This window comes from Harmonia axyridis, chromosome 3, assembly GCF_914767665.1.
Source record: "Harmonia axyridis chromosome 3, icHarAxyr1.1, whole genome shotgun sequence".
Lineage (NCBI taxonomy): Eukaryota > Metazoa > Arthropoda > Insecta > Coleoptera > Coccinellidae > Harmonia > Harmonia axyridis.
In genome coordinates, this window is record NC_059503.1 from 22290962 (window position 1) to 22318008 (window position 27047).

At 33.0% G+C, this 27047-nt stretch overlaps 1 protein-coding gene across 5 annotated transcripts; it reads left to right on the plus strand.

Annotated features, from left to right (window-relative positions):
- Positions 1-216: 216 nt before the first annotated feature.
- On the plus strand, positions 217-8654 carry LOC123676315 (kelch-like protein 25). 5 transcript variants are annotated; one of them, XM_045612132.1, is made up of 7 exons: positions 217-512; positions 726-960; positions 1135-1389; positions 2504-2702; positions 4714-4835; positions 7069-7293; positions 7962-8654. In XM_045612132.1, exons 1-7 carry the CDS (start codon positions 357-359, stop codon positions 8300-8302), a joined length of 1533 nt encoding a protein of 510 aa, XP_045468088.1. In that variant the 5' UTR covers positions 217-356; the 3' UTR covers positions 8303-8654. The 5 variants fall into 5 exon arrangements, with proteins under 5 accessions (XP_045468088.1, XP_045468089.1, XP_045468087.1 ...); XM_045612133.1 differs by having other exon boundaries at positions 1144-1389; XM_045612131.1 differs by having other exon boundaries at positions 726-1389.
- Positions 8655-27047: the final 18393 nt, after the last annotated feature.

The window sequence follows — 27047 nt, forward strand, 5'->3', positions numbered from 1 at the left end:
ACTAAACTAGAAATACTGGTGGTGCTTGAAGGGATTATTACTTTTGGATTTAAAGTAGATTGGACTAACTTCAATTTCCTATATTGCCATCGTATGCCTAAGTGGATTCGGCATAAACAATGAATCTTTGAATCATTTTACTTTTAGCTTTTGCTTTTATACTGGGGATAAGCTAGGTATACTTAATTTTATGGTTGAGATTGTTGTGACTTTTGATTGTGGTTAGGTTATAGGTTAGGTTCTCTAATCTTGTAATGAAATCATTCCAGGAATTCATTTTCGTTCTTTGAATATTACTTTTATGTTCTTATCTTCTTGAAAATCATTTTGTATCTTGAAGAAGCTTTACCACAAATATGTCCCAAACCCAATTTGATGATTCTATAACGCTTGTAATTGAAGATCGAAAAATTCAATGTTCAAAAGAACTATTGATGTTGAAGAGTGATTATTTTCGTGTAATGTTTTCCCATAATTATAGGGAATGCAATGAAAAAATCATTACTCTTGAGGTGATTTTCCTGTCATTTTAAAGATGTATTGAACATTATAGCAAAGAGGGTTACTTTATATTTTAGATATCTACTAATCTAAAATTTCAAAACTATAGTCTTAATTTTTTCCTTCAATTTACCTATTTTCCGTAAACGGTTAATGGCAACTTCAAATATTACATTTCCATCCTTGAAATGTACTTTATAGAGCTCATTTTCCATTTTTTGTAGGGAGTTGATGGAAAAGCAATGGAAGATTTATTGCAAGTATTATTGAACATGACACATTATAGGAATATCTCAGATATTTGTAAAGTAATATTGTTAAGTGATATGTTTCTTTTTGACGATCTCAAAGAAAAGTTAATCCAAGAAACTACTAAATCTCTATCATTGAAGAACTGCCTTCAAATTTGGTTGAAACTAGAATTAATGCCTACAATTCCATTGGTGTGGAAAGCTAAAAGTAAGAGTCTTACTAACTTCAAGCATTTGAGAAAATATATCAATGCTTTGAACTTATCAGAGCTAGTTACTTATTTAGGTCACAACAATTTAGTATGTGATGGTGAAATGAATGTGTTTCATACTGTATTAGAATGGATTCGTTTCAATGATAAAAGTGAAGTATCTCTTCAAGAAATTTTAGGTTGTGTTTTGAATTATAAAGACATATCAATATTAGAACTGAAAGAAATCAAAAGGAACAGTGAAGTAATGAAATATCCAGATCTTATGGAAATTCTAGATTGTATAATAGAATTGAAAGTGGAGAAAAATGTTGAACGAGATAATAAATATTTCGAGATTGCGTTGTCATGGCTTAATTCCCGAGGAAGATTTTTACCTAATTATTTTTGTTTATTGAGTCATGAACAAAAACTTTTTTGCCATGGTAAGCATAGTTATATAGAGGTCACAAAATTAATGGTTGAAATATTTGTATCAGACCATCTTATGTTATATTCTTTTGTAGAATAGTACATACATATATAATTTAATTGTTGGATGTTGCTTTAGTTCGGTGAATTGAAAACAGTAGTATTATTCAGCCATCATCTCTTTTGATTTGGTGAAGGTATATTACCCAATTTTATGAAGGTTTCTAGGACAATCCCTATTTTTTGTTGTCAGTTCTTTTAGTCCTATATCTCTATAGACTATTCACTTTAGGTATGAAATGATATACCAGTGAAATTTTAGTACTAATCAAAAACTTCTAGTTACTATGTGAAACATTCACAAATCTGGGAATATTTGCTCGCTCTACTGTTGTCATGATGTTGATGGGTTATTCTGTTTTGTAATTGAAATTTAAAAAGTATATTTAAGCCTAAGAAATATACAGAAGTGCTTGGTTTACCAAGAGGCTTATCACTCCCTGGTTGAATCTTGTCTAAGATATGGTATTTTATTATGGAGCAATAAGGTGGAGGTATATAGGATTTTCAGATTATAGAGAAGGGCTATTAGAATGAAGCTAGGAAATAACAGATGAGATTTGAAGTGCACTCCTATAGTACCAGGAAAAACAATGAATTATGCATCCCTCACTGTAGGCTGAGGCGGTCACAAAGTGGTCTGGAGTATTTCTGTTTGAAACTAATATGCTACCTGGGTAAATGAGATACTTGGTTTTAAAATATTTTGAGATTGAATTAAAGAAGTTTTTATAAGTTTTGGAGTCATATCATATTAAATGTTTTTATAATGCCTATGTTTAAATATTTTTTCGTTAATACTCACTTGTGTAAATATTGTATCATAGTATCAGCCCAAGACTTCGCCTGCTTGAAATAATATCTTGAAATGACGATAACATCTTTACATCTATCCAATCAAAGAGTTTCAACTGTTGGTAGAACAAGGGACTATTTCTACTATTGCAGATGACGTAGTAACTTACCTTCGATACAACCAGAGATTTCCTATCTGACAATAGCTTTTAGATAAATTTCTAGAGAATTTATTTTTGTCTTCAGTTGTCTTTGAATTTTTCTTTATTTTAGGTCACTCCCGTAATGATTATTTAACTAAAATAATTACATTGGAATCTAACCAACTTCATGATTTAGTGGGTTTTGAAGTACAAGTTTATAAAAAGAAAATTTACATATTTGGTGGAGAGTTTTCAATTGGGAAAGGCATATGGAATGATAGATTTTGGCATTGCAATATTGAAAGAAAAAAATTGAATACGAAATGTGGGTGAGGGCTTTTTTGTATTCATTCTAAAATAGTTATTTGTTTTACTAAGCCGCAAAGTAGGAGATTTATTGCCGCGGCTGATAGTTCATAGCCGCCGAGCGTAGGGAGTCTAGGAATTCAGTCAAGGCAGTCAATCTACTTTGCTGCCGAGTTGAACATATAATTTTATCTTCTATGACGAAACATGTACGATATTGTATTTGCAAATTATTACAATTCCCCACAATCTTTTTATTTTTCCTGTAGTGATAAATTAAAACGAAATTTTTTTTAAATCTCCCAGAATGGTCTTACGCTAGTCATTGACCAGCAGATGTATCTTATTATCTATAAACTCTATAAAATTCATTAACCACAACCAGACATACACAACATCCTTGACCTAACCATGATTCGAACCCGGTACCTTCGGCACCACAGTCGACTGTCAATCTACTGCGCTACCGAGGTAATCAAAAACGAAATTTGATAGAAATCGCAATTGTTGGAATGGTTGGTTGCTATGGTAATGTATATGAGTATATGTCCATAATTATCGTTTTACTATTTATGAAATATCTGACACTTATTTGGAAAAATATCGGATATATTTATATTATGGACAGTGATAGCGACTAAGAAGTACTTACTCGTCCAGAAATAAGGAAGGTGGCAAAAAAATATTGATTTACAGAAAATGTCGAATGTTTTCCTTGCATTGAGAATAATCACTTTGCAGCCTAGGCAGGAAAGTAGTTGATTTGCTGCCTTGGAGGAAAAGTAATACTTTGCTGATTCATATGTGTCTGCAACATCAATATTTGCTGTCAATCGGAGAAAAATCTTGTCATCAAATTATATAACTCTGATTTATAAAGTTCAAATTACCTGAAAGAATGAAGGTTCTCTCCTTTGTAGTTAGAGACTGATATTATAGTCTCTAATGCATAAAAATATTTCTTGATTTAATTTATGAGTTTCAAAAATTTATACATGTGTATTAAGATATGAATATTTTTTTTTAATAGAATAAAAAAATCTAGAAAAACACTGAACTTGGGTGTCAGGAGCTTTAAAGAACTGTTATGATTTATTATGAAACCATTAATTTCGGTTATTTCATCTAGATGAGGAATTCTTATGAAACTTACATTAAATTCGAGTGTTATTTTACATATACTAACCAAATGTCAACCTAGGCCGATCTATTGTTACGGAAATATTGGATTTTTGTTTTTAGGTATTCCGCATACATTTTTTCTATATGTTATTAGTGGTGGCGCGATCAACATGAAATTCTATATGAAGCTTAAAATTGTTATTCTACATTTACACGCCATATTTCAAATCGGTCGGATTTGTTTTCACTAAAATACATATCAGATTTTTTGGATATTCTGAATTTTCTATATGGTTTTGATGATACGATCAACAAGAAATTTTGTGCATAGTTCATAACTATTATTCTTCATTTGGTTGGATCTGTTATCACTGAATTATTGTTTTTTTTTTCGATATACTTTCTCCAGTTTTGGTAATACGTCCAACATGAAATTTGGCATGATGCAAGAAATTGTAGTTTTATTTCTAAATGAAAAAGCTTATCTCTATCCGATTTCTATTTTTGAAACTATTAGGAAAACAATATTTTGAACGGTTTTCTTTTTTGAGCTCCCAGACGTATTTCGCTTATTAACGCGGCATCAGACCTGTCCTGAATATTTCAAGTTTCTTGGTTTCTCCGTTCGATAGTTATCGTGTTTACGGGCGGTCGGAAACACAGCATACAAGTGATGAAATGATAGAGGGATAATTCCGAGAACAATTACACAAAAAATTGAATACGGAAAATTTTGAGATGAAGACAAATGTAATTTAATAAGAAATTGAAAATAAATCAGAAACTGGATTTTTCATCCATCGTGGTTTGACAACTTTTCTTTATTTTACTAAAATTAAGAAATTGAGAAACAAGTATGTCGTACGAGATTTATAGGTCATAATAGAAAATATAAAAATATTTTTTTTTCAGAACACCTATCAAAAGGAGACATTTCAAATCTTGTGTTGCGGGAGGTTTTCTTTACATCATAGGGGGCACTGGAAAATATAGAATTAGAAAAAACGATATGCTTCATTTCAATTTCAAATCAGGTATGTCCAATAATACTAATCTGTGATTTTGTTTTAAATGTACAGGGTGGGCAAATAAGCGAGGTAAGCGGCTATCTCAGGATCCACTCATCGTAGAGACTTGCGGTAAAAATTTTTAACACTTATTTGTACAAGAAAACACACTGGAAATTGTTTTGAAGTTCAAACCTGTTCCGCTAGGGGGCGTAATAGCTACCGTCGGCGTCGAGTAGAAAAATGAATTTTACTCGAAAATGTTTCATATGAAGTTGAAGAAAAAATACCATCACTGTAATCCTTGAAAAATTCTCTATCTTTTTGAATTGTTACTTTCGATTTTACGACATCAAATAAGGGTAGGTGAAAAGGGAGAAATCTGACTGATTGAAATGCCTGTAACTTCAGTTCGACTCAATATTTTTGAGCAAATTAGTTAATTAGATCTTATTTGCCCACCCATTTAATTGAGTCCTCTTCAGAATACTCATAACAAATGTGGTTCAAAATTCATTTTTGTGTTGTAAGATTGATTAATATGAGAAATACTTTTTTTAATATTTGGATATTATTTTTGCCGATATCTTTGAAATTTTGCAAGAATGCCTACAGAAAATGAAACTTTGACTACGTAATCCATATTTCCAACTGATAATTAGACGCGATTAATTTTTGAATCAATTTTCAAGGTTATTCCATATTAAGTTTCGTTTTCGAAATAAAAATTTAAAACATTTTATCGCATTCGAGCTGGAGGTTTTCAGTTTAAAGAATTTTTGTGTTTATAATTGTGTTACCCGAAAAAATGAGAATCAAAAGAATCAATGGGCTATATTTTTCGGGTAATAAATATCAATTGAAAAATATAATATAAATATTAGTTAATGTGCCCTTTGAAAGTGACTGAATTTCTAATCAAGTAAAAGACATATTTGCCTCATTACTGTAAGCCTCCTTGAAAAATTCTTATATGAATAAAAACGTTATTTTCGGAGAAACTCAACATCCTGTACCTTGAAAACTATATAGGTACATATTTTAACAGGCCAATTTTCGGCGATTACTTCTTCATTGGCGCTAAATTTCTTTCCAGCGAACATTCTTTTGAATTCTGAGAACAGAAAAAAGTCGCTAGGGACCAGATCTGGAGAATACGGTGGATGCAGAAGCAATTCGAAGCCCAATTTATGCAATTTTGCCATTGTTTTCATTGATTTGTGACACGGCGCATTGTCTTGATGAAACAGCACCTTTTTTTCTTCAAATAGGGCCGTTTTTTAACGATTTCATTCTTTAAACGATCCAATAACGCTATATAATAATCACTGTTGATGGTCTGGCCCTTTTGGAGGTAATCGCATCTCAGAATACTGATGCCATAACCTTGCCAGCTGACTGTTGTGTTTTTCCCCGCTTTGGAGTCGGTTCATCGTGTGCAGTCCACTCAGCTGACTGTCGAATGGACTCCGGAGTGAAAAGATGGAGCCATTTTTCATCCATTGTCGCATATCGAGGCTACAATTCAGGTTTATTAAACAGCTTCAAACACTGCTCAGAATCATTAACAAGTGGTTGCTTTTGATCGATTGTGAGCTCGCGCGGCACCCATTTTGCACACAGCTTTGTCATGTACAAATATTCGTGAATGATATCATGTACACGTTCAGATGATATCTTCACAATGTCTGCTATCTCTATCAACTTCACTCAAAACTATTTTGTGAACTTTTTTGATTTTTTGCTCGGTGGCAGCATCTTTTGGGCGTCCACTGCATTCGCCGTCTTCGGTGCTCATTTCACTACGTTTAAACTTAGAATACCAATCAATAATGGTTGATTTTTGTGGTGCAGACTCTGGAAACTCTTCATCAAGCCAAGATTTTGCTACAACAGTATTTTTTATCTTCAAAAAGCAATATTTTATCAGCACATGAAACTATTTTTTTTTCCATCTTTTTTCAAATAACAAAAGTAGCCATACTCACAACGCAATATCTCTCAAACTAATGGTCGGATTGCTGTCAAATTTTGACAGGAATCGTTTGAAGGTTAGTACTAACTAAAAATCACATGGATTTAATACTAGCATCGCCATATGCGTATCAGACTGGAGACTTTTCATTTGGCCTATCATCCTCCTTCATGGAACTAATTTCCATAATATTACCTTACAAACCACTTTTTTTTAAATATTTCCGCGTATTGTGTTAACATCCAGCATAAACACATAATTTTTTGATAACGTTATCTATTTTAGAGAAATGGGGAACTGACGTTGTTCAGCTTCCTTGTTGTCCGACATCATTGAAATATTGCGCTTTCAATGAAAAGCTTTTTATCCTGGACTGTCATTCGAAATTGGGATATTTTTATGTGAATGATAAGAATAACTGGTTATCTGTAAATATCGCACATACAGTGAATCTAGATGATGTCTCCTCCCTTTCAATTTTCTCATACAGGGGACATTTATTTATGAAAGGTAAGTGAATTGACTACTAAATAATCTTTTTTCAATTTTAGGATTGGTTTTGGGTTCAAATATCTTGTTTGAAGTTTAAAAATGGTCAAAATCTGTTCCATGGTTCCGGATTTATAACTTTATGAAATTTGTTTTTCTCAATAATCGAAAAAAAAGCAATACGCTCGCACTGAAATTTAGAAATCAGTTTCTAAATAGTGAAACAAAATTTCGTAAGGATCGTAACATTGGGAGATAACTATTTTTTTTTTAATTTGCATATCCACGTAGAGTGATGAAATTATCTCTTATTTTTATAATATATACATATAAATTACTTTGCAGGGTAATTGTATTGCATTATGACTGTTCAGAAGGGGGCACATATTTTGGTGACTACGACAAAACAGAGATTTTTATGTTCACTCGATTTCATTGTCAAATAACTATTTGAAATGCGAATTAACATGCTCCTGGCTTCAAGGCTTGTATCCTGCCTTTTTTCATTTTTTCTTAGAAAAAATTGAATAAGGCCATCCTAGCTTTCTTGCCAGAATTCAACATTTCTGCAGATTGAAAATTCAATCCTAACTTCCATAATTGTTACAAAACTATAGACTTAGTTCCTGCTTAATTCTTCGCCGCGATTTGGATTAATGCTGAAATTTTATATATTTTTCTTTTTTCAGGAAAAAAATTGGTTGAGCTAGAATATATTAATGATACATTGCAACCGATTAAAGTGCACGATATACCCAATTACACAGATGGAGTTTTAATTGAAACACTAAATAGTTATAATCGTGTATATTCTACTTACGCAGATCCTATAACTGGTATAGTTAGTTTGGAATACTTGAATTTAGACGATTTAACATCAGTATTCTTCAATAGTGTTGGATTATTGGACCCCAATCAACCTTCTGAGACTACACAACTGCTGAAATATAATCCAAATTTGGAAATAAAAATGTTTATGTGTCATCATGACATACTTGCTTTCCATGAAGATATTTTAGTTGATGATTAAAATACATTATTGTTCTTATATTTAAATATAGTTGAATGTTATACTGCAGATAAATTTTATATGGTTGAATATGAAAAAAAAGCTATGTTTTTTTTTTTCAATAATACATCAACCGATAGTTTTGATTGCGTATGTATAATGGTATGCAATCAAAACAAATTACGAAAATCAAATCATGAAGTTTTATTCATATTATTTCGGTATGTTACTCTTTATTGCAATTGTGATTTATATCGTTTACGTATTTTCAAACTGCGAAGTCGTCAGGTTTTCGATGAAATTATTTGTTGTTTGATAAAATGAAAAAATGTTTTTTATTTTTATATTTTTGAATAAATGAATTTTATTTGAATTACAGTTTTTTATTGGGTATCCTTTTATGTATTTTATACATCCATACAAGATAAGTGATAGATAAGTGCGACAATCTTTAGGGGGTGATTCTGTATGAAGAAATAACGACAATTTGCTATATAATTTTTGTTCGCCAATGCTTTGTATTCCGAAATACAGGGTGTTGAAGTTATTCTTAAAAACTGACTATTTATTGATTGCTCGATTTATCATTCCTATCAATATTCTTATGGAATTATCAACTATAACATTTTGAAATACCTTGATATTTGCCATGTTTAAAAAAGTTAATTAGATTAGAAGGTATATTAAGGCGGACATTGCTGCTGCAATTCACTATTTTTCTTCTCGAAAAATTATTCAGCCTTTTTCACGATATTTTCTTCTTTTATCTCACTGAATACCGGTATAAAATGTCCGATTCATGTGCAAAAAAAGAATTTGACGAATGCATGAAATGAAATGTCATGCTTTTTTTCTGCTTTAAGCTACATTCAGAATGTAAAACTCTGAACATAACTATCTACCCAACTTGTTCGTTTCCACCCCTGTTTGAAAAACAAATGTATTAATTTATTCTGTTCAAAAGAGGAAAGATCTCTGAAGCTGTATCACTTATTGGATTCCAATAGAGTTTTTCTGGTACCTGGGTACATGTATTTATATTACATAATATCCGTTATTTAAACTAATAAAATCACCATCAGTTGCTTGCGCAAATTGGTGAAAGGCTTGTTACATCATTGTGATGATCCTTTATTCAATTTAAGTAATTATTCATTTCTTATTTACCATATTTATATTCGTTGCAACGATTTGACTGCTCCACTGGACATTGCTGGGAGGTAAGTGATATGTTGAATAATATACATATCTTGTAATTCCATCATAATCTAACGTTGAGACTTATCCTTCGTTCCATTGTGCAGTAAATGAGGATAAACATTTTAATCGGATCGGTATCTATATATTTGGGGGCCGGCAATACATCGAGTACACGCAACAACATATAATTATTTTATTCAGCGAAAGTAATCAAAAAAATAAAATTCAACATAAGTGTTAGAAAACTGTTGTGCAGTGTTACTTTCGTCCTGAGGTCACTGTTGATCGCATCGGAAATTCAATTCTAGATTTTCGTAGCAACTTGCAACAACGCTATGTTGGGTTATATTCAAAAATTAAATTTCAAAAAACGATTTTGGTCTATAAACAAGTAAAACTTGGAGTAAACAGCAGATTGGTCTAGAAAAATGGGGGAACACCATCACAATTATAACAATAATCTCAGCAACGGAAGCAATTTTAAACTCAAATACCTATGTAATGAATACATTTCAAACCCACACAATTACTATATAGTTATTACATCAATTTTATAACTTAATCTGCGTTGAATAATTAAAGTCTGCTGTTTCAGAGTTCATTGCTTTTTTATGCTGTAACTGCAGCGAAACTTATGGAAGTACCAAGTGAAAAAGCCGCAACGTCCAATGTTTTAAACTTTGTAGTCTCATTGAAGAAATGAAGATGATATTGCAGTGTGTTTGTGAAATTTTGGGGAAATGAAATATATTTTCGAAGAAAGGTATTTTCAAATTTCTTTTTAAATTTTAAACGAAAATGTAGATAGTGTAAAGTGCATGCTTTTCGCATACTGGAATTCCTCCAATAAAAGTCTCATTATACTAAGAGAGGTGGAGTAGGTGCAGTATCATGAGAAATACAGGTGACAGTCAAGCTTTGGATTCGCCATTACAATATCCGTGAACGATCCTTTCACTAACCCACTCCAAACATGACGGAACCGGAAATTCATGATTGAAACGAGAGATCCTGTGAAAAAACTAACTCTTCTTCAATTGAACAACTACCTCCTTGTCAATCACATAAATCGTCCTGGTATGAAAACTCCTTATTCTGAAATGCATGGGAATTGTTGAACGTAATCAAGATGCATAGAATACATGGTGTCGACTCTCGAGTGTCGACACTTCCTCACTGATTCTACTCTTTAAAATTTTTGTCCAAAATCCGAGTCTAAAACCACTATCTAGGTGACTAATGTATTCTGTAAACGGTGGTGTCGCTAGAATCGATTTTTCCATTTCTAACTAGTGAACGATAGTGATATCGCAAAGAACATTCTAACAAATTTATGGAAGGAACATAAATTCTGCTGAGATTCCGGAATTGAATCGAATGAAATTACTTTTATTACAAAGGAATTGGAAGTTTCTAAAAACTAACAGTGATATCTACATATTTAGCTATGAGGAATCAAAGTAGGTACCTACTTACATACTCTTTTAAAAGGTAAAAAGTTCTTTTCACTTCAACAAAAATTAAACTTCTATTCGAACAATTGGAAGAAAGTTCGTAAGGATTGATGGCCATGTTAATATGTATTTCAAAAAATATCTCATTATAAATTATTCTTGAAAGGAAAAAGTTTCAACTTCTACATATAATTTGTTGATGAATAAGGTTGAATAAATCGACAAATCATTTTTTTTTGATCATTCAAATACCTAATATTTATATCATTCAAGTAATCCTCCACCTTCCAATAATGAAATAATAAAAATTGCATTTGGATGTAAAATGACAATTTGAAGTCTCCTACGGAATAAAATGTTGAGAGTAGGTATAATAACATTGAATAAAAATTCGAAAGAATCCCGGACTTTGCGTCAGGAGCTTTTGAGCGCTTGTTCATTCATGGCTTTTTGCTCCTTTGGAAACCAGGTAGTATACAGTATCAAAATTTCAGGAAAATCCAACCTTTGGAAGAAATGTTAAAAATTAATAAATGAAAAATAAGTTGAATATTAATAATGTGTTGGGTATACACGATGTGTTATGCACTCGGAAGCACGTCTGGGCATATCTTCGCCTAATGGAATGATCTTCCTGTATCGTAATTTCTAAAAAAGTCATCAATGAATGAAAATTTGGTAGGTCTAAGGAGGCCAAGGTAAGAAATCGACTTGATTGTTCAAATTTTTCATTCTGGCTTTATGTGGTAGCCACTATCTTGTTGGATAGAATAGGTACATATCGCACTAATTAAAATATCGGTTAGATTTACCATCACGAGAAAACAGTTGGAGTCGGTTCGTCTCTCCACTCGATATCTACATATTAGCTGTAGTAAAAATAAATCCATTATTCTTCCAATAGATGGCTTTAGTTATCTGTACCTCGCGTTGTGTAAGTCCGATCGGGTTCCACTATATGACGTTAGAAAGATGAGATTTCGTTCTACAAATACTTCTGTGACAGTTTTGAAATTAGTTGACTCAGTTTAGTTAGAGCGCGTGTCAAATATGGACAAGAGCAAGACAAAATTCGCTATATTTCACAGTTGTTCTTCGATAAAGGCGGAAATGCATGCCAACCGGCTGAAAATGTAAATAGTATTTATGGTCCTGATACTGAGAGTCAATCACGCGCAATTTTGGTTTCGTCGATTCCGTATCCGGTAATTTTGATGTCAAAGATACACCACGCACTGAAAGGACATTGTCGAGTCCGACCGTCATGTAAGCAATGTTTCAATTGCCCAAGAGCTAAAGATTGCACAAAATACCTTTTGGAACCATTTGCATAAGGCTGGACTCAAGAAGAAGCTTGATATATGGGTACCTACCACACGAGTTAGCGCAGAAAAACATCATGGACTGAATTTCCTTCAGAGGATCACTGCTGAATCGCAACAAAATCGTCCCATTTTTGAAGCGATTGGTGGAAAAAATTGGATCACGTACGACAACGTCAAGCGAAAACGGTCATGGTCGAAACGCGGTGAGCCGGCGGAAACGGTGGCCATGCTAGGATTGACGACCAGGAAGGCTTTGCTTTGTGTTTGGTTGGATTGGCATGGAATTATCTACTATGAGCTGCTCCCCTACGAATCCTACGGTACAACTGTAACTCTGAACTTCAACTGTACTGTCAACAATTGCACCGTCTGAAGGCAGCAATCGCCCAGAAATGGCCAGCCTTGGCTAGTTTTTTTCGAGATATTTCAAATTAAACATGAAGCTGCACAAGTATTTTAATGATGATGAATATCTATTATTTCGTTGTTTTGGGTCATTAGATTGAAGTCATCATGCAAATTGAACTTCAATCAAAATAATGGTGCATTTGGTTAAACTTGAAATATCTTGACAAATAGTGACTTAATCATTTTTATGAATTAGTACAATATTTACGTAGAAGGTATTGGAGACAAACGCGGATCCAAGAGGGGGAACTGGTGGAACGTTAACCCCCCCCCCCCCTCCAAATGACCCTGGCTCCTCCTGTATTTTTGCTTAACCCCCTAGAATTTTGCACTGAGGCTAAAATAATTACCTACAAGATCAGCAAAAATTTGATTTGATCCAATTTCTCAAACAAAGATGTCTAAAAGTAACCGCCTCCCCCTAAAGGTCGCGCATGATTGGAGAATAGAAGAATTATGGTAAAATTGCAATTCCATCAGTAGCGTAGAATTTAGGGAGGATTAACCAGTCGCTTGCTCCCTAGTTGTAGCCAGAATAGTAATTTACGTAACAAGTCCGGAAAATAGGGTTTTTTTGGACGAATAGACAAAATTCCAGGACGAGCGTAAGCGAGTCCTGGAAGTCTGTAAGTCCAAAAAAACCATTTTCGGGCGTGTTGCGTACAATATTTTTTCGGCAACCATGTAAAATAACACTATCGCTGCTGCTTTCCATATTTTATTGCGATTGCGATAAAAAACATGCAAATTTTTGACAACTAATTTCATATGAACTGTCAGCCGTTATCTCGGTAGCTATGGATACTATGATTCTTTTCCGGCCTAGTCCGGGAAGTACGTACTTTCCGGACTAGGCCGGGAAATGCTACTTTCTCAGAGAAAAAGCGTCCGGGAAGTGAGCACTTCCCGGACGGTTGCCGAAAAACGTTTATTTAGCATAATTTAATATGAACAGTAGGGTTTATAGTACCAACACTTTATTCCTTCTAAATATGAAAATTATAAGAAAAATGCAGTTTTTAGTGTGCAGGTCGAAACAAAAAAACTCCCTGTATTTCATCTAGTTGATTTGGGTTAAATTTCGGTTCAAGATGCTATAGTTGGAATATTCCTGATACTTAATTAACACCTTTACTAGATTAATGCGTTTGGTGAAGCCAGTATCAAGATCAGTTATTCTGTTAAACAAAACATATTATGTAATTTTGTTGAACAATTAGGTAGGTAATTCAAAAACATTAAAGTCAAGGTTTAAGGTTTCGAAGTGCTAATTATTGGCATATGGACCAACGCACGAAAGATCTTCACTTGTTTGGATGATTATTCCCAAGAGCAATTATTGGATACTGAAGAAATCGAAAAAGTCTAGACCAACTTCGCATGACACCTGAAAAAAAAAGAAATGATAATTTCTTGGGCGGTTCTTGCTTATGTACAAACTTTTACATACTGGACCAGTTAATTGAGGCAAAACATGAGATCAAGGTCGATTAATTAGTTATATAACGATACGTGAGATGGCACTGGTGCCGCACGAAAGTTGTCCCGGAGGAAAGAACGAAAAAGGTGACCTACTGAGACCGTACCGATCATCTGAAACCTCATGATTGCAGGTTTCATGTTGTTATGTACAGGAGAAAGTGTTTAAAACCGAGAATCTCTCGACTGACCGTTCTTTTCGAAGAAGATGGAGTTCGATGCAATTATCCACTCCTAACAGAAATACGGGAAGACTTCTAAGGTGAAAAGGAAGGTCACATGTACATGGTTCACCGAAGAAACTGATAATAGCTCTGAACTTACGTATTTAAATTTAAATATTCCAAGAGGAAACTAATAAGGAATAGTACTGAGTGCCCCAAATTTGAGAGGTTTTTCTGTTCTGACTGTTATATGTGAGCCACCCCAGATACTTTTACTCGCATCAAGGTCGTAGTCAGACAAAAAAAACATTTGGGGGACTTTACTGACTTGACTCGATAAAAATATTGCAGAATGAGTTTTCCTCGAAATCCTTTTAAAGTGTGGGCTTTTCCTGCTAAAAGGCATTTTTTATCACTTTCTTCGACGAAATATGTATAGGATGTCCCAAATGGTTATGCAGGATTTCTTGGTGTATCTTTCTTTTTCCTGGAGGGGGAGAGTGATCATCCAAAAAAAAATTCGTCAGGTACACATCAATTATTTTATCAAAAACAAATACTTTTTAAACGTATATGTACAACAAGGAACATTTCGAAAAACACAACAAAATTTTTTGCCGTAAGAAAACACTTAATAAATTTGTGACTCGAAAACAATTGTTGAAAATGGAAATAAAATCATTTACTCGTAATTTAGTTCGTCTTTTGTGTTTTTTTGTAATACCAATTCCAAGAATCTCCTCTTCATTTACGCTATCCTTTCCATCACAGAATCAATATCGAGTTAAATTTCCCTATGGATGTATTGTAAGGCCAAACCTGCCAATCTTTTTTGACCCATTGTTGATCTAAGCCAAGTTTTCAACTTCAATGTTGATGATGAATGCAAAAATCGAAGATGACAAAACAAGGAAAATAATAAACCTCAGACGTAAACGTGCTCGTAGTGCAATAAAGTTTATCATCTTGAAAGCAATAATGAACTCATAAACTGTGAAAGGGTCTGATTTTTTACTGTAAAATGATTATTGGTTCGTTTCAATGAAAAAATTTTGTTCTTCGTCTTGGCGGGAATGATGAAATTTATAATTTTGAAGTGTTGGGGGATACTTCCTACTCCCATTACCTCCATATCTGCGCTATTGTATTAGAAATAGAGCGATGGAGTTTTCTTAACACCATGCTATTTTTCGATGAAATCAGAGATACTACAAACATAATATGTGCCCAAGCTGCTTTATTTTTTTGCTACAAGCTTATTTTCAATTTATGCCATTTCAGACATAGACTAGGTATATCTCGGCTATTGCGAATTATATTGAAGTGATTGGAATTGATATTAATATACACAGTTATTCTTAGAATCATGCTAATATTCAAAGGGTTGATCCATTTCAAGAAGAGACTTCGAACGAACGAATGTTGTGAGCGTGAAGTTTTAAGATACGGAATGATACATTTTCGAGGAACAACTCTTTTTATATAACCAGTGTGCTGATATTACCGATATATTTATGAAATTTATTTCAGTTTTCAATTCATTAGGATCCATTTTGTGATATACAAACAATCTTATCACTCTTCCAGAGGTTTCCGTACGGGTTTTGCATTGATTATTTTTGGAGGAAAATATGGTACGCCACTGTTTTTTTGAATAGAAATTATGTCTGAAATTCTCGTTCAATTTTTAAGGTAATTACCAATTCCAATTTATTTCCGACCGATCCATGGTTTTCGCCTGAAAAAATGAGAACACATTAGGCTCGACTATATTAATATCGCAGTAGTTATAAAAAAAATGTTTTCTTCAAATTTTATAACCCTGTTTCTCAATAGTTAGGATGTTCACTACATTCGATTGTATGAAGTTTTTTTTAATTGAGTTCAAGATTCGCCCTCTCAAATATTAGGATCATCCTGTAGATATTTCTACGTAGAATCCAGTGGCTTCTTGATTTTTTTTCCGGTATCGCAATCCAAAGATCCGAGGACAAATTATTCGAACGGAATTGGAAAATATTAACTTGATAAAATAGCTTTGTCATTCGGCACTATGAATATTAACATGCGAATTTATTGTTTGTGAAGAAGAACGTCGTAATTGAATCTAGGAGCCCTCAATTTTCCTCCATGGGTGCACCTGCAGAGCTCCGGGAGGATACTGCTACCCCAGAAACGTACCAGAAAGAAACTCTGGTTCCGCTATTTGACTATTTGAGAGCTTTCTAAAAATAAGTTTAACAGAGTCCATATTAATTATCTCAAATGACGCCACTATATGAATTTTATACAAAATTTTTACAAGTTTCAGGATATTCATAACTAGAATTGTAAAATTTAAAAAATCATGTCACTTAACGGCTACCTTATGGCGATCTAAAAGTCTTGAGGCGATTATTGGTACCTCTCTCAGAGGATGAATGCATTTCTACGAGTTTGTCATCTCAATATGACCTCCTCCAAAATAAAAATTGAATTCTCTTGTTCGGGAAAAACTAAGATTATGGAAATGTTCATCTAGACTGTTTAATGTGGCTACCCTATATAATTATGATACAGAAGTATTAAAAATTAACAACGCTTTCAAATTCAGTAGATTGTTAATTTTTTTCTTTACGAGTATTGATATTCGATGGAGGAAATGGAAAAATTTGGAAACTTCGCACATTAAGTTAAAGATTTCCAATCCGAAAACCTACACTCATTCTTTTCTATAATTCGAATCTTTGATGAAAGAAAAATTCAAGAGAAACCATCTGGGCGAAAGTAAAAGCACCGACACTACCAAAAAAATTAATTAACTAAACTCTTTCAATAGACAATGGTTTATTATTCCGAGATTCGCGGACCAAATAGTCAAATACTCTTCTGTTTTCTATCCAGCTAACCGTAGTCCACCACTCTTTTTCCTTCTTATAGAATGGGGGAATGTGGGAAATAAACATTGAATCGCAATTCAATGGTTGAATTCTTGGATAGATATCTCGTATAACCATCAGTCACTTTCCTCGATTCGTCTACCGCCTGAAATGGCTATACCATCGATTGACCCATGACCTTTGAACTCTTCTGCGTGCAATATTCCCTTCACTAGCTTTTACCTTCCGCAATGATCGGTAATTTCTAAATATTTTGGTATTTTTTTGAGGCGATAGATACTCGACGCATTTGGCAATTGGTTGTTTTTAATCAATTCGATGTCTCGGCTATTGCGTACAGTTATTTCCGCTAGAGGTGGAAATTTTGAAAGATGCCAATTATGTTTTTCTTTTTATTTCAACATTTTTTTGAATATTGAAATGTTTACCAATTAATTTTTCTCCTCAAAACAATTTCAGGCTTTTATTTGAATTCGTGTATCTTCAAAAGAAATCAAGCATTCAAGGTAAAATAAAACTGAAATATAGCGAAAAGGATAATCTTCGCAATAAACTGAGCGTAAACTCTACAAATATCCCGAACTGTTCTACAGGGTGTTAAAAAATTGGACTACAAATACATGGTTTTTTTCACCTGCTTTCAACATTTTTATAAAATTTTTCCAGAGCTTGTTTCAATACCAAAGAATTTATCTTCAATTTGTCGTAGAAATCATTGAAATCAATTCTTGGTCAACGAACTTCGGCAAAATTTTAGGTGGTCGAGTTTTTTTGCCGGTGAGTGTATTTTCTGATAACTTTGATTGACAGAAGACATATGATTATACTCTCTAATATTTTGAACAAATTTCAAATGATGTTCTGCATCTAGTTGTAGATAAGGTTTCAAGGAGTGCACACTTGAAAGCCCCGTAATTTTAATTAATTCGTGCTTACTAATTCATTTTTTGGCCAACGCTGAAACAGCAGATGCTTTTGTGTGAATGGTTCGTCATTTTTGTGCTCATTTCAATATTTTTCGCAGATGCTGTTGTCCAGTTCCATATTGAATTTATACCTAGAGGCATGTTTTTGTACCAAATCCCTATTTTCCAATTTGGATCTTCATTTTCTTTATTTTTCACTAAATATTTACTATTCGATAAGTTTCGGAAAATATTGGGTTATATTATTTCACCCTTCCAGAGAAGTTTTCCAGAAGATCATCTTCTTTTTGGTAGTTATAAATTGAGCAATTAGTTGCCTCATGTGGAACCTATGTGGCAAATAGTTTCCTTGACCTGTGCTACTGCAAGTTTTTCTTTGCATCTTTCTCGATATAAAGAATAGTTTCTGTCCAGCAGAAATTCTGAAAACTGATTTTCCACAAATGTCCTTGTTTTCGTAGTACGAAGAGACACCAATTTAACAATTTAATTTTGAATTTATTTTGAGGAAATATTTCCAAATCAATCCTCTTCTTGAATGCTTATTTTCGGAATGAATTAGCTCCAAATACGTTTATGGTGCGATCTATATTTTGACTATTTGACAAATATTTATTTCCTAAGTTATCTTGAACTTGAGTATCGAAAGTCAAAATTTTATCTTACCAACTTGTTGGTTTTACCGGCTTGCTTGTATTATCGCTGTGAAACAAGCGTCGCTATGGGAATTTTCTCACTAAAAATGGAAGATGGAAGTAGTCACTTCATTAACTAGAGTAGTAGTAGTAGAGATCGTCATTCTTTATACCAATAATTTCTTTCGTTCTAAGTGAGGACACTCACTCGTCAATGATTGCTCAATGATTTGTATTCTAAACATTATTGTCATTTTCCATTGCATTTCGCTTTGCAATATCAATTGATATAACAAAATTTTTAGTGGAATCAATCAGATTCAACAGATTTTACGCACTGACCGACTGAGCATCTCTATTTCAACCCCTCACAGTTTGAACCTACATTAAGTTACCGCTGTTACAAGTCACCGACAGAATTGAATTATTCATCAATAAGTCCGAGGTAATCATTTGAAATCATTTGAGAATATTTTTTTCAATATTAGTGAAACTTTTCTCTTCCTGGTATACGTCAATAAATGTTTTCTAATTCACTAATTCATAAGATTTGTTGATAGATAGGTTAGGTTAGGACCTACGGAATTATTGAAATCGCAAGTTTGATATTCCACAGAGTGAGACAATACATATTTTTTCAATTTGAATGTTTTTAATGATCAAAAATTCATAAAGGAAACTTATCTATGGGTTGGATTTTGCGGTAAAAAATATTATATTCAGTATAACTGTAGCAATGTTTGTTCTAGATTTCATGATTATATATCGCCATATTTATGAAAAATCATTCCTTTGAAATCTGATTCCTTTATTTTTTAATTCAGAATATTCGGATCGTTTTTTTGAGCTAGGAGGATCAATGCGATATTACAGTCAATATTTGTAATCAATTTCATGCATATAGTTTTCACAGTTTCTGAGAAGAGCGCTGGACGAGGTTGTTTTATTCGATTTTTGGATATTCCGAAATGTGAAAATTTCATTTCAAATTAATTATTTGCAATCTTTTTTATTGGGAATATTAAGCCAAAATCTCTATTCAAGCTTTCGTCCTACCAATTTGCATAATGATTAATAACTTTGGACACTTGACCCACACTATTGGTAAAGAAGAAAAATGAGCACCTTCCTAATTTTTTCAAACGAGATGTGTTTCGAATACCTACATATTTCATCATAATTATGGATGGTTATCTCTGGCAGTTTTAATCAATATCCAACTAATAATTATATATTTACCTAATTTTTCTACTCTGTGGTAACTTCAATTTCTAGTGGAAATAATATTGGCTAACAGAGAATGAATTATATTGCTCTCACTTTTACCATCTGCACTTTAGGATTCCATCTAATCCATGAACATATTGCAGCAATATTATTTGGACTGAATTCTCGATGAATTCTCGAAATTGAGCAGAGATATATATGAAATGCAATTATTTCTATTGGGCTTAGGCTGGACCATGAACTAGTTGATAGAGAGATTCATTCACGAAATGATATAACTTCTTATTTGGACATTGTAGCAGGCAAACCAGACTTTTCTTAGGAAATACGCCTCTTAAATTTCATACAGGGTGGCCACATAAACAGTCTGGATATTTCTGTACGAGTTTCTTCAAAAAACTACGGGACATTTTAATTTTTATTTATTTTGAAATGGATTTAGTGATTTTGGATGAATTCTAACTTATGAGATCCCAGAGGTGTGATGAAATTATGATCAATAGACAATAACAACAAATTTGTCAACTCCAAGAATCCAGAACTTGAAGTGTTTTCACGCATTTCATTACGATTTTCTGCTATTTTCGAGCAATTCAAGTAGTAAAGTTTACAAGACTTCAGAGAGAGTAGAAATTATTTTTTTTTTTTCATTTTAAAAATAATGAGAATGCTACATAAACAGCTGAAATTCATAATTAATTAAATGGCAATAATATCAGATGGTGAATTTATTTTGTCGAATTCATCATCACACTGGATCTTCCGCTAACTCGAAAAGATTCACAGTGTTATTGACGGAAGCCACTGTTTTCGGATGTCGAAATGATCAACTACAAGAAAATTAGGTATCAGAAACTTCAGGAATTATGTAAACGAATATTCGGAGGATCTTGAATATACATCATTTCCATCACTCTAGGATTAGCTTAGTTCAAGAATCCAATAAAGACAATTCTAATAGGCGATCACAATTTTATAAAGAGATGAGTGGAAAGATTTTGAATAATCATAATTTTTGGGCATTATTCGTAATACAAACCAATCCTAATATCAAATCGCCACAAAGTCTGTAATTTTCAAAGCAAAATAAAATTCAAGAAGAATAAAGGACAAAAACACTTGATATTCATATGTTCACATATCCCGTTGGGTTGAGCATATGTAAAATAAACATTCAAAGTTTGGTGGAAAATTTTGTATTGATAGATGAACCAGAAACATTGAAAATTCAAGAAGATTATAAAAAAATTACCTAATATTTCTGTGCCCACCAAGTTGACGTTGTTAAGATTCTGGATGTCAATATGAAATAACAATTTCAAGCTTCATGCAAAATTTTAAGCTGCTCACTTCACCAGAACCACTGAAAATATAAGAAGAATATTGGAAAAGAAACAGCCCATTTTAAATCCAATCGTGTTGAAATTTTGCAGGTCTTTACATATAGACTAATAATTTCAAGCTTCGTGCAAATTTTCGTATGGATAGCCTTAGCAGAACAATAGATAATTAAGCAGAATATTGAAAAAAAACCAATTATTCAGCTACAATATAAAATCAATCAATTTTAAACTTTTTTATAAAGTTTCATGTTTACTGCGTTATCAAAATAAACATTGCATTGACGTAAAGTCATGATGTGAATTCAGGAGCTTCACGTTCCTTCATACCCCAATTTAACCCTTTGGACAGCACAGAACTCTATATAGGTAGGTGTATACCTACCTATATAGTTATGTGGCCTCCATAGGGTTTAGTTGACGCATAAATGAACGAGCGCTCTAATGCTGCTGAATTCACTTCAGCGCTTTCCCCATTTTTCATTACTAGGCTAGGAAGGTACGTCTCCTACTTGAGAATCTTACAGGAGTGATTGTATATAAAGTACCGCATTAATTTTATTACCTAGTTGTTAAGAAGATATTGCATTATATGGATCTATCTATCGCCAATTTACGATTCATTCAGCGCAATCATTTTCGACGTATTTCGAGAACGGGGTCATTGCATGTTGTTGCCAATATTGAACTGCTATGTTTGCTACAGAAATTGTGCATGAAAATATGTCCAGTATGCGCTGATTTACTGGGTATTCATAACATGCCCTTTCTCGTTTTATAGCCATTGCTACATCTAATCAACCTAAAGGATATGATATCAGAACAAGGTTCTGATGGTGGGTACATATGTATGTTACTATTTATTATTGAAGATCTATACACAGCATATATAAGTGTAAAGTTGTATAGTTTAAATGTATCTTATCGAGTAGCACACGGAATAATGTTTCTATTTGATTTGCTATGAATTCTTTCTTGGTGTTTTTATAGAGTTAATGCTTTAGATAATTGGTTTTTGCTCATTCCTTATGACGCCATATGGACTGTAATTTCGAGAAGAAAATGGTTCAAATGAATGTTGAGAATAATCTCCCTGAATTCATGGTCAGAATTATTTATGTTCGTCAGTTCGTCCGATCAAGAATACTTTCGAAGGAAAAATGTAAAAATCGAATGTACCAATTGAACTAAATCCGCTCGAAGTTTTGGGGGTTAGGTACTACCATCTGGAATATTGTTTATCCATTGACCTCATAGCATGCAATAATTCCTCTCGATGAATCATCTCATTGAGGTTACCATGACATGGAAATCTAGAATGCGATAAATTGAAGTTTAGGAAATTTCACCTTTGCGCTTTTGGATTACGAAAAGTACATTTCGAAGAACTGATATTCCTAAAAACCTACTCAAACCTAATGCCCATATCAAATTCATCAAAATTAGAACAGTAGAACCCGAGATATTGAGGTTTACTGAAGCGCGAAACTTGATATTTTAACCGATATCTTAACCAACTACTTGACTTGAAAATTAAGCTCGTGACAAATTACATACTTGAACTTGACTTGATATCAAGCTACTTGATATTGAGCTTGATGGGCACGAGTCGCACGGCATATACTTCTGCAAGCTAGTGCATCGTTTGGACAAAATAATCATCTTCAAAGGATGAATAGATGAGTTTGAAATTGTTCTCCTAAGTTTATTAAAAAAAATCTCCTGTAAATTGAGCAAATAAAATGGCTTGGAGTCATGAAATAGACACATTCCTAACTGAACCTCGTGCTCACAGTTCTGAATATATTTTTGAATGGTGAAAGAGGCACGAAAATGTTTTGCCGAACTTGGCTGAAATAGTCAAAAAATTTTCCTCCTGTTGAAAGACAGTTTTCCAGAGCTGCTTTTACTGTTGCAAAAACCCGCAATAGATCAGGCGAAAAATCCATAAGATGCCTCATGTGGATCCTGGATGGAAAATGATGTAATCAATTAGTGCTTGGACGTTTATTAATATTAAGAAACTATATTTTTTTATACTTCATATTTTGTTATATTTTATAGTGATTTTATTCGTTTTTATTGAAAAATGGTTAATTTTTTAGGTCTTGTATACAATAAATTTCATAAATAAAAGATTGTAGGAGTCTCTCTCATTTCATCATTTTTTTATTGATGTGCACACTAAACAATAAAACTGCTAAAAATAAAAAATGAAATAATAAAAGTAAACGTAGGTTGATAGAAAGTACTTGATTTCTCAAGTACATTCTTGACTTGACATTGAAAAACTACTACTTGACTTGAACTTGACTTAATTTTAAGTTAAGTAGCTTGAATATAAAGTCAAACCGTGAATCTCTAAATATATATAATTATATAACATGTTGTCCAATCTTTGCACGTGTTTTAGGTATTATTTTCAGATTTCAAATTCTGTAGGAATAAAATATGTATGAGACTATCTAAGACCCAAACCGGACACCCATACCAAATTTCATCAAATTCAATGGAAAATTATAGAAGTTGATGCTTTTACAAGGATTTGCGGTCACACAGACCTAACTGGAAAAACCACAAATATTATTTAAAATATTATAGCTGTCACTTCAGTCCTTATTCGAAAACGTAAACAAGAAAATTATGTCTTTGAATAGAAAAAACGTGCGAGTTTCGAACCAGAAATTGATTATCGACAGAATTATTACAAATATTGACTAATATGCGAAATGTAATATTGATATCAATAAAATAACCCGAAAGCTACTCTCTTCGGATAGTCCCTGCTTATAGGTATAAAATGAATCCCATTACTTATTAAAACACTCCTTTATGCCTTTTTTCAGTTAAAGTAACCTACATAATGATATTTCACAGCATTATGACACTCAATGAATTATGACAGGCTAATTAGTAACTTCAAATTAGCTAAGAAACCATAAACCGACTCGTGAGACTCTCCCAACTCAAACAAATTGCGGACAAACTATGATCATGAGAAATATTTTTATTCCAAATTTCATGTCTCTGCATTAGCAATTAATTGAACCTGATATTCATCTCATTTGGCTTGCAAATGAAGCTAAGATTGCATAGATGATGGCAGTAGAATTAATTTACGAAATTACAATATCGGTACTGTTACACAAGAAACTACTGGGAGAAAGAGGTGAGATGAGAATGTGTTTATTAATCCACCTACATATTTATATCTTCCGTACTCTGACCCACTATTTTTTATTGAACCAAGAGCACAGATTGGAAGAAATTCATTGCCAACATTCACGTTTGCCTTACTGCTGAACATTCTTTTTAGCATAAAGAATGTTTGGTTGGACAATTGAAACATCACTGCGGGTGTCATAAAACTGATCGACCGATGAAATCAATGATTTCAATTTGAATTCTATGGTTAATTAAAAAATGACCATTCGAATATTCAAATTAATTCATCCTATTTATTTCATTTGGTTCTCTACCACCAATTGACATTATTTATGGTCTTCTCTATGTGGGTTTGAATATTCAGACAATCAGAATGATATATTGCAAAGGTGAAACGCTTTGTTTTTTTCGATTATTCTTTTAGGATTTCCTGTTAGTTTTCACTGCATGTTCAGTGCACAACCGGTTCCCCTAAGTCGCACAAGATTCGATCCTACTACCCACTACTTCCGTGGCAACAGATCTGTCCGAGTTTATATTTTGCATGTAGATAAAACAACAATTATTTAATGCTTCGTACAAAATTTCGAATTTGTATCGTAGAAACCATAGAAAATTGAAGCATAATATTAAAATACACTGCAAATTTTAAACAATAGTTCATTATTTCTATGGCTCGAAAAATAAAGAAGATTATTCAATAAAATGCAAATTAAGAAAAGAAAAAAACATAAATTTTCTTCGGATTTGAACCAGTGGCCGTAAATGTTCCTATGCTAATCAATCTTGGTTATGATAATGAGAATAATATCAGCACTATATTAGAAGGGAAATATTGAAAATTTCAATTTATTTCATTCAGTACAACGATAGCATTCAAAATTTGATGATTGTAAGTAGTCAATTTTTGTGAATATAAATTTTTCAAAATTTGAGTACCTACTCGTTTTTTTTGCTTTGAAAATTCATGGATCGTAATCCCGAGTTATAGATCAGAACTCTTTTTTGTACCAAATTTCATGCGCATACTTCTTATAGTTTTTGAGAAAGGCTCTTGACATCAGAAGGTGAATAACAGTTCGATTTTTGATTATATGTACATATATTTCAACCGAAAAATCCTGAGTTCAAAAGAAACACTTTTTTTCCCTACTATTTTTTCCAATTCGATGTTTTTCTCACTTGGTATAGCGGGCATTCCGGAGTTGACCGGACATTGATGGGATTTCATGTTCAGAAAAGATAAATCATATTAATAAAAAACTATACTCCAAAAATCTTTTCTGCATATTCCAAAAATCAGATTGCATTTTTTCCACCAAGCCGAATAGGAAAAAAATGTTTAATTTGGCCTCAGGAAGTCAAAATTGCAGGTTTGGAGACCAAATAACTGTTTTATGTTTTCCAAGAGTGTAATTGCTCGAATTTTTTATGGTTCTGACTTCTGATGACGCTACCAACATTACATTTTGCACGAAGCTTGAAATGGTTATTCTTTATATACACGTACAATCTGAACACGATCGAATCTGTAATTATCGAAAATATTGCTTATTTCTTTTTGATTTTTCTATGGTTTGGTGCGATTAGTTTGAAATTTTGAACGGACCTCAAAAATGTTATTAGGTACATTCTAAGTCCCAGACTCAAAACTTCTTCGGTTTTGTGGGAATATTAGGTAATTTTTAGACGATCAAAATGTAATTTTGTACTAGGTTTGAAATTTAAATGATAGAGCTGTTCGATTCGGAGAACAAGCCAATGATACAATCCCTAACTTGTTTGACCATGCATTTGAACTATTCAACCTGTGAAATGTGTTAAAAAAAACCTTTCTTTGTGTATTTTTGAAACGTTCGGTATTGAATAACCGTTCCGTAGACAATTCTATCGAACTTGTTTGGTTGAGGATGTCCAAAATGATCCCAGATGCAGAAGCAGCCTCTCCTGCAAATTGGTAAGATGTGTCAGGTCAGGGCATCTCGGTGGCCAAATCACAGGACCTTGAAGTTGTTATTCACCCACTATACCGAATGCTCCAACCATAAGTACTAAGGACCACGGTGGATATAAAAAGTCGATTTTAACATCTTCACAGCAGTGGCGACGCTAAAGTTCTGCTGCTCCCCCTTAAATTTGACATACTAAGGCCATAGTATACTATGATAAGGCTAAAAGATTAGCAGAACTATAATTTTGCTTTACTTTGGCCTCCCCAAAAAAAATCCGGCCCGCTCTTGGCCACCCCTGTTCTTGAAAGCTGGCGTCGTTACTGCTTCACAGGCTCAATAGGTCAAAACGCCAGTTGCTGCACGAACAATAATGAAAAAAGTAAAAAAGTCACATCCAAGATATTCATTGGAAACCCTGGCTGCAGATACGACCTTAATGTTAACACCCAGTATACATAAAACGAACGAATTCACAAATTCAAACCCAATATCTCTATTTGTTCAGAAGAAGGTGCTAAGATTCTTTCAAACTATGCGTGAAACTACCTGAAAATTTGAGCGGTTGACTTCTGCTTCAGAAAAGAGTTTCCTTCGATTCTCCAATTCATCATT